This window comes from Eschrichtius robustus, chromosome 17, assembly GCF_028021215.1.
Source record: "Eschrichtius robustus isolate mEscRob2 chromosome 17, mEscRob2.pri, whole genome shotgun sequence".
NCBI lineage: Eukaryota > Metazoa > Chordata > Mammalia > Artiodactyla > Eschrichtiidae > Eschrichtius > Eschrichtius robustus.
The window spans coordinates 971781-985982 of NC_090840.1; the positions used below are offsets into that span (position 1 = coordinate 971781).

The window sequence follows — 14202 nt, forward strand, 5'->3', positions numbered from 1 at the left end:
ATTTGTGACGGCAAAAATGTGGGAACATCCAAATACGAACGGCAGGGAAAGAGCCTCATAAGCCCTTTCTCAAGCTGCCACCTGACGCCCAGGGGCACCTGCTGGAGGGTGGGGGGCAGGGGGAAGGCAGGGCTGTCTTCAGGGCTTCCTGGCCGGTGGGCACAGTGCGACGTGACCCCAGACGAGGGGCTGCACAAGGGGAGTCCCAGGTGTGGGGGGAATGCACTGAAGGGCAGGGCGGGGGATGGGGACCAAGAGTGGGGTCCACGTGGAGACACAGGGGAGCCAGACAGAGAGGGAGCTCCGCATCCGCCGGCACGGGAGGCATCCGGCTGACTCCAGAGGGAAGCTGAGAGCTGCACCCAGGCCTCACCCCTCAGATCCAGGGAAGAGCACTGCCCGCCTCTGCCCACCCACAGGTGGGTTCGCCTCCTGGTGTCTCGTGGTACTGTCCATCCCTGGTGTTTACCCAGGGCCGCTCTGGGCCGCGGGCTGTGCCCTCAGACGCCTCAAACAGTAACACAGATCGTATGAAAACAGGTTCCGTGTCTCTGAATCTCCCTCAGGGCCCAGCAGAAAGGCGTTTCAATGCTAAATGCCAGAATCACTGTGCTCTGGATGCCATCTTGATTATTTACTGCTCCAAAGGAAATTCAGTAGTTTCAGTGATTTTTTTTCTTTAACATCTTTATTGGAGTATAACTGCTTTACAATGGTGTGTTAGTTTCTGCTTTATAACAAAGTGAATCAGCTATACATATACATATATCCCTGTGGGATAGGGAGGGTGGGAGGGAGATGCAAGAGTTTCAGTGATTTTTAAACGTGTGCCCAGCATCTTTCTGACGTGAAGAAAATAACTCATGACCATACAGTCTCTCTCTCTCTGTTCATTTCATTCATACAAACATTTTATGACAGTTGCGTGTCAACGGACAGTCTAGGTGATAACCTGTCTCTGCAGTGTTCACTCGTCTGGCCAAACCCAACCACAGCTAATGAGGAACTCCTTGTCTTCGTCTATCTTACTGGCATCTTACGCCAAAGGTGAATGATGTACGTTAGTCAGCCGTGACCCCGCTCACCAAACACGCAATTCACCGTCACCTTCTGAGCCAAGCAGGAAAAATACACAACACGGATGAGCCTCCTTTTGTACTCACTTGAGACAACAAGACATTTAGGAATTCACACCTCACTGAATTCGTTTGGATCTTTGAATACTTGGGCTTCAAATTCTTTCTGGCTCTGTAAAATGAAAGTGCTCAAATTAGTACAGACTTCCAAAAAAATAAACAAAAAATGTTCATTAGGCCTCCTAACGTCCGACGAGACAGGCAGTGACCGAGGAGGAGTGGGGTCGGGGGCCTGGGAGGGGCTGCGTGTTCACCCGCAGGCGCGGACTCTGTCCCAGCCCAGCGCTGCTTCTGGGCCCACAGGGTGGGCGAGACCCCATGGCCTGGCTCCCAGGAGCCCCCGCCACGAGCTTAGGCTCTCGGCCAGAAGCCGGGAGCTCAGCTCGCTGCAGTGGGTGCGAGCGCATCAGGGGTCCAGGGGGCTCAGCGCGGCGAGGGAGATGTCTCCCGTAGCAGGAGGCTCTGGACGGAGAGCTGGGGGTGGCGGAGGGACGAGCTCGAGCAAGACACGAACCCAACGGCCTACCGCCTGGGCTTTCTCAACAAGGCGGGGGTGACCTTGGCAAGAGCGCTTTCAAGAGGGGCCAGGAAGAAGCGTTGGTCGTGTAGCTCATAAATATGGACAATTCTTCCAAGATGCTTGGCTGTGACAAAACAAGCCTTGGACAGGAAATAGAAGCAGCTGTGGAATTAGGGGAAGTTCTCTCCTTTTCTTCCCTCCCTCCCTCCCTTCCCTTTTGTTTGTCAGATGTGACAGGTTTAGGTCTGTTTAAATTCTGATGGGAAGGTTTTAGTAGTGAGGAAGGAGGTTGAAGATGTAGGGTAAAGATGAAGGTAAATGATGGAGTTTCTGAGGAGATGGAAGGGCATAGATCCAGGACTCTCCATCAGGCACTTCTGAGATCTATCCACCCATCCATCCATCCGTCCATCCGTCCACCCATCTGTCCATCCATCTGTCCATCCGTCCACCCGTCCATCCATCCACCCACCCATCCAACCACCCGTCCACCCATCTACCCATGCACCCACCCACACATCCATCCACCCACACATCCATCCATCCACCCGTCCATCCATCCACCCACCCACCCGCCCACCCACCCATCCACCCACCCGTCCACCCGTCCACCCATCTACCCATGCACCGACCCACACATCCATCTACCCACCCATCCATCCATCCACCCGTCCATCCATCCATCCATCCATCCATCCACTCAACATTTACTAGGGACCCACCATGTGCTACACACTGCATGTGAGGAAATATGGTGAAAAACCGCCAAGTTCCTGCCTTAGGGACCTTACATCTACATGTCGAGACAGACAATAAGTGAGTAAATATATTCTGTGTGATGATAAGGACTATGAAGAAAAGGAAGCAGGGTCAGGGATGGAGGGGAGGAGAAGTCAAGATGATCAACAGCATCTGAGCAGAGACTGAACGAGGCGACGTCTGGGGGAAACGTTCTGGACAGAGGTCACGGTGAGCACAAGGGCACCAGGGAGGCAGGGCAGGTGGCCGGGGCGGCTCCAGGGGAAGAGAGGACGGGACACAGCAGGAGACGTGGCTGGAAAGAGAGAAAGGGGCCTTGTGCAGCTTCAGAGCCCACTGGGGAGGGGCTCGAGCAAAAGAGGGGCATGAGAGCCTTTGTGTTTTTAAATATGCTGGATATTGTGGAGGACGGTCAGTAGGGGGACAGCAGTGGAAGCATGACCTGGGCTGGGTGACCGAAGACAGCGGCTTGATGGAGGCTGGTGGCCAACAGACGTGGGAGAAGAGATTATATTCAAGGGTTTATTTTGAAAGAGTAGCGAGAAGTGTTACAACAGAGAGGTTAGGGATGACTCCTAGGGTTTTGACTGAACACTTGAGTGCATGGGGGTGTCATTTATTGAGCTAGGGAGGACTGGGGGAGGGGCAAGTTTGGGGGGAAAATCAAGAGCTTATTGAGATCATCTACTCCGTATGTTAAGAAGGCGGCTGGAGATACAGACTAGAGATTGGGGTGGGTGGGTATAGGGTAATATTTATATATCACATCACTCCATCTGCCTAAAATCTTCCAACAAATCCTCATGATCTTCAAGACAAAATCCAGCTCCGAGCTCCATGGACTTGGCCCTCTGTGTCTTCCAGCCTCATCATCAGTCTCATGACCCCAGAGGCTCTTCTAATACAGGTTCTTTCGTATTCCCCCCTTCCCTCTCTCATGCATGTCATTCTCTCTGCTTGGGCCCTCCTCCCCCTTGTGCATCTGGCTGACCGCTGTGTCCGCAAAGACCCGGGGACACTTCCTTGTCCCTCCAGCCATCCCCCCATCTCCCTGCAGACGGTTTACATGCTCCTTTTTGACTACACATACCCCCCTGAGCTCCAGCACCAGGGCCCCGGTGAACTCGGACAAGTTGCCTAAACCCTCTGGGCCTCGGTTTCCTCATTTGTAAAATGATGACAATAATACTGCCTACTTCATAAGGTTGTCAGGGGATGGTGTGAAACCACACGGGCACAGCGCTTTTGGCACGCTGGCAGAGATGGGGCACTGCTCCAGGCACTGACTAGTGTTATAATAACGCTTATCACACTGTTGTGTGATTAGTTTCCCGTTGGCTTTTCCCTGCTCTTGAGTGCAGCCCTGGAGCTTTTCATCCGGGTTTCTGGCCCACATTACGCTTCAATAATCGTTTCTTACAGGAAAAAACAAGTCAGTGAATGAGAAAGTCGCACCGGGCTACACTAGTACAATGACATGAACCAGCCCCTTTTCCTCGGCGGACTTTCTCTTTTTAGAAGCTGTTCTCTGTGGGCGAACGTGAGTCATCTGACCACTTGCCAAACCAAGAAGTCCTGGGCTGTGGCTCCTACATGACATTTTGGTCACTGGTCTGTGAACGTAGTGCCGTTACCTTTGGGTCAGGAAGACACGGTCCAAACGCTTCCAGCAGAAGAGTCTCCTCCCTCACAGCTTGTTCATAGTCTGCGAAGGACAGCTTCCCGTCGTGGTCGTGGTCCTGGGGGCGACCGGTCACACCGCAGTTAACATGGAAAACACATCACAAACACACACTGTCTTCTCATGGCCCAGTGTTCACAAAGAAGACGTCAGAAAAGTATGAGGCTAAGTACTGAAATGGAAAGAAACTGTCATATTATGATAAAAGAGCACAGTCCGAGTGCTGTCTTTCACCAGGCAGGAAACTGAGAGTTACTCTAATTTGGATTCTTATTTCTACCCCATATCTGCGGATTTCACGAGGAAACTCTAAATTACCCATCGTACCATTTTCCTCAGGGTTATTTCCACCAAGTCTTTGATGCCTTCGTCGGGGTCCTCCTCGGACGGCTGCTTCAGGAGGCTATTCTTCAGCATGTGGAACATCTCTTCCTTCGAGATGGAGCCATCGCCATTCAAGTCAAACACGGCAAAGCAATCTTCAAGAAAGAACCAGTATGAATGTGCTGCGGCCAGGAAGGCAGCCTTGGCTCTGATGGTGTTCAAGGCCCAGAGCTCCAGGGGTGCTTTCATCAGGCCTCGGGCCTCAGTGCAATCAATTCCCCTAATAAATGCCTGATGTCCACTTCCTGAATATACTCAACAACCCTTAGAAAGTTTCCTACACTTAGCTGCAAAGAGCAGACCAAGGAACAACAACTTAACGTTCTCACAGTGAAAACCTTGGAAAACGGACTGAAATGCGCCTCCTCAACAGAGTTCACTGTGATGAATTAGGAATTAACTAAGAATCAGAAACTTGAATCGATGTTTTACGATGACAATTCGAGTAACAAAATATGTAAAACGCTTAATACCTTCATACCTAAACGCATGCGTACATGGTCAGCATGTGCGCTACACGCCTGTGCGGTCTTGCTTGGCATGGATTCCGCCTCAGAATTTCTTGATTTGCCTTTTTATTCATTTTTTTCAACCCTTATTATTGACCTGTATTTGCTCCATAAGAGAGGCTGATGGGAATTCACACCAAGCAAACAACAGACAAACCCACCCCACTGGCTGGGCTGGAGGACATTGATTTACATTCTTTAGATGTACTTATCATAAAGTACAAACCAATAGGATAAGATGAAGTCTTACATTTCATTTTTTCTTCCAGAGTTCCTCGAAGAAATACTGATAATCCATAAACCCACTCTGATACAGTTATGCAACCATCATTGTCTTTGTCAAACCCTCGGAATACTAAAAAAAAAGAGAGAGAAGTAAAATATGACACTTGTGCTGCGTTTCTATTCTCAGTGATGGACCCGCACGGGCACTACTCACTTCTGAAATTTAGGCAAAACCTCACGACCATATGGTCCCATGTTCTCATTTGTTAAAGGAGGAAACTAAGGTGTCATAACATTGGAAAACTCTTTTACTTAAGCTTTCACATTTTCCCTTCATACTTTGTGAGAACAAGTAAATTCGGAATATCTAAATACATGAATCAACAATGAACATATACACATATTGGTACATTAAATTTGTTGATATATTAACATAAAACATATAATTTTATATTTTGTTACCCAAGAAAAGTACTGCTATTACATGATAGATAAGATTATATCTTAATTTTTATTGGAATACTCTCGATGATGTAAGGAAATTTAAATGTCCTTTTAAAACTATTATTTATTGTTCTATTTACTAAGTAGAAATATAAATAGTTTTGGTTTTCTAATGTAAAGAAAGGAAACCTAGTTATTCAAGTTGACTCTGTCCTCTTCCCAAATACACAAAAAGAGTGGTCGCTATCTTCTTCCCTACCATGCTTCCCTATGAATATAAAAATTAAATTTTTATGTTCAAATGGATTTGGGAACACAGAACATGAAGCTTCCCACCCAGAGTTTGTCCAAACTCCAAACTGTTTTTCCCAGTCATGGCTGGATTTGGCCCGTCTGGACACTGACGTCCGCTCACCTCTGTCCATGATCATGTCGTCCGTCATCCCAAATGTCATGTGCAGGATGTTCCGAAAGGCGTTCCGATCCAGCCCGACGACCACACCCTGCCGCTCTGTCACATCACCCACCAAGTTACAGAAAAGATTGATAAGGCATTTCACTTCAAGTTTATTAACTGTGAAAGAATGAAATTGAGATATAACAAAAACGCCTTTTAATCTTTAATGCCCAACTTAAACTTTGCACAAATGAGTTTTGTAGATGAACGACACTGGAATCATCAATGGGCAGCTGTCAACAGGAGACGATCCTGTTTTGAGATTCATGACCCTCAAGTTAACAGAGGATGGTCACTACCCGGAAGTTCCCACTAAAGGAAGGGCAGCAGCCCTCCCTCCAAACAGATGTAAGTGCAGTCACATTTAGAAAAAGGACGATAATATTAGCCAGGTCACCTGAATGCGGATTGTGGGGTCTGATTCTAAGTAACCATGGTGATGTTAAAAATGGTAACTTTCCCCTAGCATTTTGATTATAGGCGTTCGTGAGACTTACAGTTTAACTTTTCCCTGGAAGCAGATACCAGCCTCCCCCAAACCAGGCAACAACTTTCATCTCACATTAGCCTACGTGAAGCTGTGAGCCAGATTTTGGAAATCAGAGTCACCTATTTTCCAATAAAGAAGGATTTAAGCATATTCTAGCACCCAGTAAGGTTCTTGGCTGTGAGGGATGGAAATTAACAGGCAGCCATGCAGCAGCACTTTGGAGGAAGGCCTTTTTTGTCTAAAGGGTGTGCACACACATGCACGCTTGCACACACACGACTGCGTAGAGGGTGGTGCTGACACTGAGCTAATCGTGTCCCCGTCGCTGTCCGAGGTGTGTAGGTGGAAGGATTAGTGTCTGGCATTAAGAACATAAAGGTGAGTTTAAATATGAGGTAAAGGTGGAAGATGGGGAAGATTTTATTTCAAAACAAGCCAAAATTAAGGTTGAGTATTTTTAAAAACAAGGACGGAAGCTGTGTGCATGTAAAGGAAAACAGCCCAAAGAAATGGATAAATCCCACCTCATCTTGCAGGCCAGGATAGGCTTGAGGGCGATTTCCAGTTTGGGGTGCCACAATTTAAGAGGAACATTGAAAACTTTGGAAAACAAATGATTTAGTAAATAAATTGATAAATAGTAGAAAATAATGTAATGGTTATAATTTTAAAAAGAGCCTTTAGTTGCCACAGAAAACGGTATGAATGGTATGTCACTTCTTCAAAAACAATTACACATAGAAATACTACATAATCCAGTGATTCCACTTCTGGGTATTTGCCCCAAAGGATTGAAAGCAGGGACTCTGAAACTTGTACACCATTATTCATAGCAGCAGTAGTCACAATAGCCAGAAGGTGGGAGCAATCCAGGTGTCCATGGGTGGATGAGTGGATGAATAAGATGTGGTCCATCCATACAATGGACTCTGATTCAGCTTTAAAAAGGGAGGAAATTGTGACTCATGCTACAACTTGCCTGACTCTTGACTACGTCATGCTGAGTGAAACAAGCCAGATGAAAAAGGACAAATATTATATGATGGACCCAGAGTGGTGAAATTCACAGAGACAAAAAGTAGACGGTGGGTGCCAGGGGCTGGGGGAGGGGGAAGTGGGGAGCAACAGTTTAATGGGGACAGAGTTTCAGCTGGAAAGATGAGAAAGTTCTGGAGATGGATGGTGGTGACAGCTGCACAACAATGTGAATGTACTTAGTGCCACTGAGCGGTGCACTTAAAATAATTAAAATGGTAAATTTTATGTTATGTATATTTAACCACAATAAAAAACTCTAAAAATAAAAAGTGATGTTAATAGTTGGGGAAGAAAAACTTGCATGAAGAATGATGCAGTCTGATCACATATATGAAATGCTAGCTGAGGGGATGTTGATTAGCCATTTTTCCATCTCGGCCGAAACAAAAATGAAAGAGTATTAGCTTAATTTATTCCCCAAAATATCCAAGATGGGTAATTTTTCCATAGGAAAAATTCTCTTGCTGAAATGTTTCTTATATCATGCCGCAACTAAAAGATCCACGTGCTGCAACTAAGACCCAGCGCAGCCAAATAAATAAATATTGAAAAAAAAGAATACAATACTAAATGAAATTAAGGAAATTTGAGAATGGATTTTCATCTTTTTGGATTGGTGTAAGTCTGCTGTGCAGATCAGATCTGCAGAATGGTGGATTAACTAGACCACCATTTAAGATACTTTCTCCTTTGATTCTACAAAATCTATCCATTTCATCTTGGTGGGATTATCACCTGGCAACTAAAAGGAAATCTGACCTTAGAAGAAAGGTCCTCTGTTTAAAGAAACTCAAAATTATTATAATGCCCATGATGAGTCACTATTTCTATAGAATTTAACTAGTAATCATCAAGGTTCTTAAGGCTCACTTTAAAAATTTTATGTAAGGACAAAAATCAAAAGAGTTGACTGGTTTTCTTGCCGTGTTTTCACTTATCTTTTTCTTTTATAAATTTATTTTATTTATTTTTGGCTGCGTTGGGTCTTCGTTGTTGCGTGCAGGCTTTCTCTAGTTGCGGCAAGCAGGGGCTACTCTTCGTTGCGGTGCACGGGCTTCTCATTGCAGTGGCTTCTCTTGTTGTGGAGCACGGGCTCTAGGTGCGCGGGCTCTAGGTGCGCGGGCTCTAGGTGCATGGGCTCTAGGTGCGTGGGTTTCAGTAGTCGTGGCGCGAGGGCTCAGTAGTTGTGGCTCGCGGGCTCTAGAGCGCAGGCTCAGTAGTTGTGGCGCACGGGTTTAGTTGCTCTGCATGTGGGATCTTCCCGGACCAGGGCTCGAACCAGTGTCGCCTGCATTGGCAGGTGGATTCTTAACCACTGAGCCACCAGGGAAACCCTCACTTATCTTTTAATATGTTCACAGAATATCTGCAATACATTGCAAACTCACTTGAACAGGAACTAAATCAAATTCAGTGTTCGTTGTATATAGCAGTTATTGCATTGTTTATTTAAAATGTTTACTAGATGTTTAAGATCTGGCCTTTTCCCAGAAATGAAAGTATTTTAAGAAAAACAACAGGACAAAACTCTCATCAGATTATAATAACCATAATAATATCTTAAATTATAGGAAGACTTTTTTTAGACGTTTAAGATGCTTATACACAGCCTAACCTTTATTTCCAGCACCATCCTGACAGGATTTCCTACCACTCAGTATATAAGATACTAAGTATGATTAGAAGGCACTAGATCCCATAATCGCTAGAACTACATCAAAACATGTTTGTTCTCTCTTTGCACAGTGGGAGTAGTCTTGGGATTATGGCTTCTATTTGTTTCAAAGGGGCAGTAGTTTTGCAATCAGCACTCAACTTCTAAGCTTGCTCATCAGATATCTCCCTCATCTAAGCCATATCCATAGCTTCCTTGCCCAAGCACAGTCCTGTTTTTCAGTCCGAATATAATTCTAAGGTTACCTGTGAAATTCTAGGACCACTTTTCAGAATATGTGTGAGATGGGGGCAGATGTCTTCAATAGGTGTCCATCTTGCCACCTGCCAAGTCTAATCCTTTACTTTGCAGGAAAGTTGGGTCTAGAGTTGGGAACAGATTCTTTACCATGTGTTTAGCACTGTTGAGCTCCTTGGTTTCCAGGCACATTTCCTTGCTCTGAGATACAGGTTTCTGTGCCACTTCACCGTATCTGTCCTAAGGATGTTCAACCACTGAAAACCGTTTTCCCTCATAGATCTCTTGGTAATTTCCAAAACTTGGACCTTGCCAGTTGATTTGCTCTAAGAAGAGCTGTTGGTTGGGCTACTTTTCTTGAGTTCGGTGGTTTTTAGTGCTTGTTTTCCACCTGTGTCTGAAGCTAAATCCACATGTGTCTCCAGGGTATATAAATCACGTTTCTATAACGTAAGGGTAAGTTAAGAGAAGGTCTGAGAAGCAAGTATGTGCATGTGTGCGGTACAGCACTAGATACCTGGATACCGGGAAATGCGCCGTAAGATAATGGGCGCCGGGGGTGCCGGCCCCGAGGGGCTGATGCTGGTGTTCCCTTCCAGACTTCTCTTTAGGGTCGGGCGTGGAGAGGGCTCCGACTGCGCTTGGACTCTGCAGGCGGGACACCAGCACCGGGCAGGACAGGACCTGGCCCAGGAGCCTCTGCACACCCCGCACCTGATTCTTACTTACAATGCTTGCAATTTTTAGTTAAGGAGTCCGTCAGCTTCTGCAGCTTCTTGCGGTTCATGCCGGCCGCTCAGGGAACCGGGCCGCGGCCCGTGTCCAGGGGGGCGGCTGCCGGGACCCTCTCGAGCCCTGGGCCTGGGGCTGCCGGCGAGTCTCCCCTGTGCGCGTGCGCGGTCCTAACACGCGACGTGGCCATGGCAACGGCTTGGCGGTCGCCGATTGGCTGCCGGGCTGGGGCGGGCGTGGTCCTAACCGGCGACGTGGCCATGGCAACGCCTGGGCGGCAGCTGATTGGCTCCCGGGCCGGCACTGTCTCCCTGGGAGGGCCGGCCAGGCGCGCTGGGGCTGCGTTCCGACTGTGACGTCGGCGGGTGACCCTCCTGGTGTGGCTGGCTCGAGTTCACAGCCCCTTTAATGAGACGCACCGTGAGTCCTCAGGGCTGAATTCTGTGGGGATGTCTTGGGTGGTGAGCGCGACACCAGGGAGGCTTCAGGTCCTCGGGGAGGTCTGGGAACCCGGGGGTTGCAGGAGTGAGCACGTGTGGTCCAGACGACGGCTTTGCGGGTGCGGGAGGGTGAGGGGCTCGCTCTCAGGTTGCCAGTGCTTTTGCCAGGAGGGAGTCTGCCACAGGATATCTTCAAGTTTTTGGTGATGTTACTGAGAGCAAGAGGCGCTTGGACTAGTTCCCCGCCCCCCATTCATTCTTGAGGTGGGGCCGGAGGCTGTCCGTGGAGGCTGGGGAGAGCCCCTGGCAACTTTTAAGCTGGTTAAAGAGGCAACCTCCCACATAAAGACGAGCTGACAGCTGACACTAGCTCTGGGGTACAGCCTGACCTTGCTTTTCTGGAAAATATCCCAGTAAAGTGGATCTTCTACTTATTTGAAAGACAGGTTCTTTGACTGCAAACAAAGGCTAGTCCTTACATCTTTATCATGAGAAGACTTTCTGCTCTTAACACAGATGAAACACCCTCTTTGAATTAAGACAGCGATAACATGGGTTAGCTCAGCCAGGAGCAAAAAACCTACAATATTCTCCAACATGTCACTTGTTTCGCTTCAGAAGGCAAAATGCTTTTGAATACAAATTATTCTATAGTGTGTGTACTGTCATTGTTAAACTGAAAGCAGAAAAATTCTACCAACCGTATGTCACAACCCCACATGAGGTCTCTGATTCTCTTTCCTTGTTTCATTTGTTTGTTGGATGGAGGACTGGGGTGCTGTTTGAATCCAGGGTCGAGGATGCTTGGGGAAGGCAGGCAGGCACTGTATTATGCTGAAGCAAATTCCCTGAGAACGATTAACTAATATGAAGTGATAGTGATTGTGAGATTGCAACAGTTAACAGTTAAGTGGTATTCCTGTTAGTGCCCTTGTCCGGCAGGTGCGGCGTTTCTACTAGGACTGTAGGGAACAAATGGGGATGGATGTATTCTGATACACGCACTGCGAGACCTTAGTGATTTGTCAGATGCCAGAGCTGTGGCAAATATTTAGTCCAGAGCGATTGTTGGGGTGCTTGTTATAAAGACAAGCAGCCAAAAGCGTGGCTGTCAGGAGTTAGGACGAGGAGCCACGGGCCGCTCCTGTCCCTACCAGGTGTGCTGAACTGACTCCCTGCTGGCGTGTCTGGGGGGCGGCCTCCACGGGTGGGAGCACCTCGCTGGGCGAGCTCAGGCGTCTGGGCAGACCTCATGCGCTGGAAGCTTCTCGAGCACCTTTGGGGAGCAAATCCGTTCTTCCTTCATAAGCTTCAGGCCTGGGCCCCGCCATCTGTGTTCCCTTAAAGGCGAAAAGCTAATGGAAGGGCAGTGCCACAGAAGGCTGATTAGGAGTCAGATCTGTTCTAGCAGCAGAGATCCTGCACCTGCCGAGAAGCCTTGGTGACGCGTCCTACTCCCAGCTCCCCTTCCCCCAGGTCTTTCTTCTATGTTATTCTTTTAGCCAAAACTTTATAAATTCACCATAGCATCTCTCTCGTGTCTCTGAGAGCATTGTGGAACTGGCCTCACCATACGGTCTTGCAAACCTTTCTCAGGGAAAGCAGGTATCTACTAGGGGCGTCTTTTGTCCACATACTGGCAAACCTCAGAGCGTTCTCTACATTCTTGTGACATTCTGAACTTAATATTTTTAGACCTTAGAACGAGCTGCAGGCCTGATAGAGTCTGCTGAGTGCATCTCAGAGCCGGTTGGAATTTCTGTCCATAGGTTTAGTTGCTTGTGTGGAGGAGATGCAGCGTTGCGTCCCAAGGGCTTTTTCCAAGAGAGGCAATTAGGCCTGAACAGTCACCTCATATCAAATCAATCAGTAATAGAATAATGAAAAACTGGGCTGAATTTGTGTTGTGCATGAAGTGATCATAGAACTTTCCAGAGTCAAGCAGCTTTGAGATGGATGCTTTTGTGAATACAAAAGTACATTAAAGTGACTATGAAAGCTATAAATGCTTCCTTTAATTTTGTGTGCAAACAGTTTTCTCTTAGACTCACAATTAATTGGAATTTTGCCATAATAAAGAGCTTGGACGTTGAATTGATGAAAGTGTTTCCCTCAGTGTGGACCTTTTATGATGGAGGCATTTGGAAGCTGTGGGAAATGACATCACAGAATTGATTTTCAAGTATATTACAAATCTATTATGAAATTACTTTAATGAAAGGAAAATATAAAGGTTAGTTATCTACATAATTTATATTCATTTGTACCAGTTTTATGCTGTAGGGCGAGTAACGAGAAGTTCCGTGGGGACTTTAGCCAACCTTTCGGGCAGGTGACCCTCCTCTGGTCTCTCACTGCTTTCTCTCCCCCGAGCTGCTCCCCCAGTCCCTCTGACAGCATGGGGCCGTCTCCCTCCAGGACCCCTGCCAGTCCTTCACCCATCCCCTGAGGCACCTCTTCAGAGAGAATTGAGTGAATCCCTCCTGCCTCTGTCCTCCTTCTTTGCCTCGGGACTGCCCTTCCAGCGCTTGCCACGATGAGTGATGACTCTCTTTCTCTGATCTCTCCTCCCCACTGGACTGTGAATTACATGATCCCTCGCTCCCCGTATTTGTGTCTGTTTTTATCACTGAATCCCTTTGTCTGTCACCTGTCTGTCATCCTTCTGCGTTTCCCAGCACAGCCCAGGCTCCATGGTCCACACTCAGGGAGAGGAGTCGCCTGACAGGGAGGAGCCCAGAGCCCCTTCCTCCGCAGCCCCCGTCCTGGAGACCCCTGTGAATGCACAGCAGGGCCTTTAAAGGGCTGGGGAGTGAAGAAGAAATTTAACGAATATACACACCAAACACTCACTGCTGTTAACACATCTCTAGGTAATTTTTGGGAACCTTAAGCAAGCGACTGGTGGGGAAGGCAGATACCCGAGGTCTACTGAGGTTGGGGCCCTCACGTCTTACATATGCTTCTGATGCTGGAAACTACGGAGTGGCCTGTGATAAGTAATTACTGTGACAGCAATAATCAGTCAGCAGGTTGAGTAAGGGAGCTGACCCTCCAAGCCTCATGGAACTGCCCACGATGTCCTGAGGAACCCGCCGGGCTCCCTCCTGTGGCCTGCTGGGTCCCGGGCCCAGAGCCTGCCTCTGGCCACTGTGCTGTCTGAATCACCCCCCAGGGACGTGGGACCTGCCCAGGGCTCCCTTGCACCCAGTCCTCACCAGCACTCAGGATTGCCAGCCTTCTTAAGTTTGGTCATTAGTGGGTGTATAGTGCAGACTCCTTGTGATTTTCATTTGCATTTGCCTATGACTACTGAATTGAATTTCTTTTTAATATTAGGTTGTAAGTATTCTTTATGTATTAGGAATGGAATACCGTTATCAGAATAAAGTCTGTGACTTTTATTCTTTTACTAGTGGCCTTTGAAAAGCAAAAGTTTTGAGTTTTGATGAAGTTCAATCTACCACAATTTAAT

At 47.5% G+C, this 14202-nt stretch overlaps 1 protein-coding gene across 1 annotated transcript; it reads right to left on the bottom strand.

Moving 5' to 3' along the window:
* Positions 1–701: 701 nt before the first annotated feature.
* On the bottom strand, positions 702–10433 carry CLXN (calaxin). Its single transcript, XM_068525828.1, has 6 exons — positions 10285–10433; positions 6074–6232; positions 5240–5344; positions 4424–4575; positions 4050–4154; positions 702–1248 (listed from the first exon to the last, which is right to left on the bottom strand). The coding sequence occupies exons 1-6, from the start codon at positions 10340–10342 to the stop codon at positions 1189–1191; spliced, it is 639 nt and encodes a 212-aa protein (XP_068381929.1). The 5' UTR covers positions 10343–10433; the 3' UTR covers positions 702–1188.
* Positions 10434–14202: the final 3769 nt, after the last annotated feature.

Coding starts and splice junctions, on each gene's coding strand:
- CLXN (XM_068525828.1), bottom strand. CDS start 10,342: ATGAACCGCAAGAAGCTGCAGAAGCTGACGGACTCCTTAACTAAAAAT. Junction 5,345..6,073: donor CGACATGATCATGGACAGAG/GTGAGCGGACGT, acceptor CTTTTTTTTTAG/TATTCCGAGGGTTTGACAAA. Junction 4,576..5,239: donor TCTGGAAGAAAAAATGAAAT/GTAAGACTTCAT, acceptor TCTTTCTTGAAG/ATTGCTTTGCCGTGTTTGAC.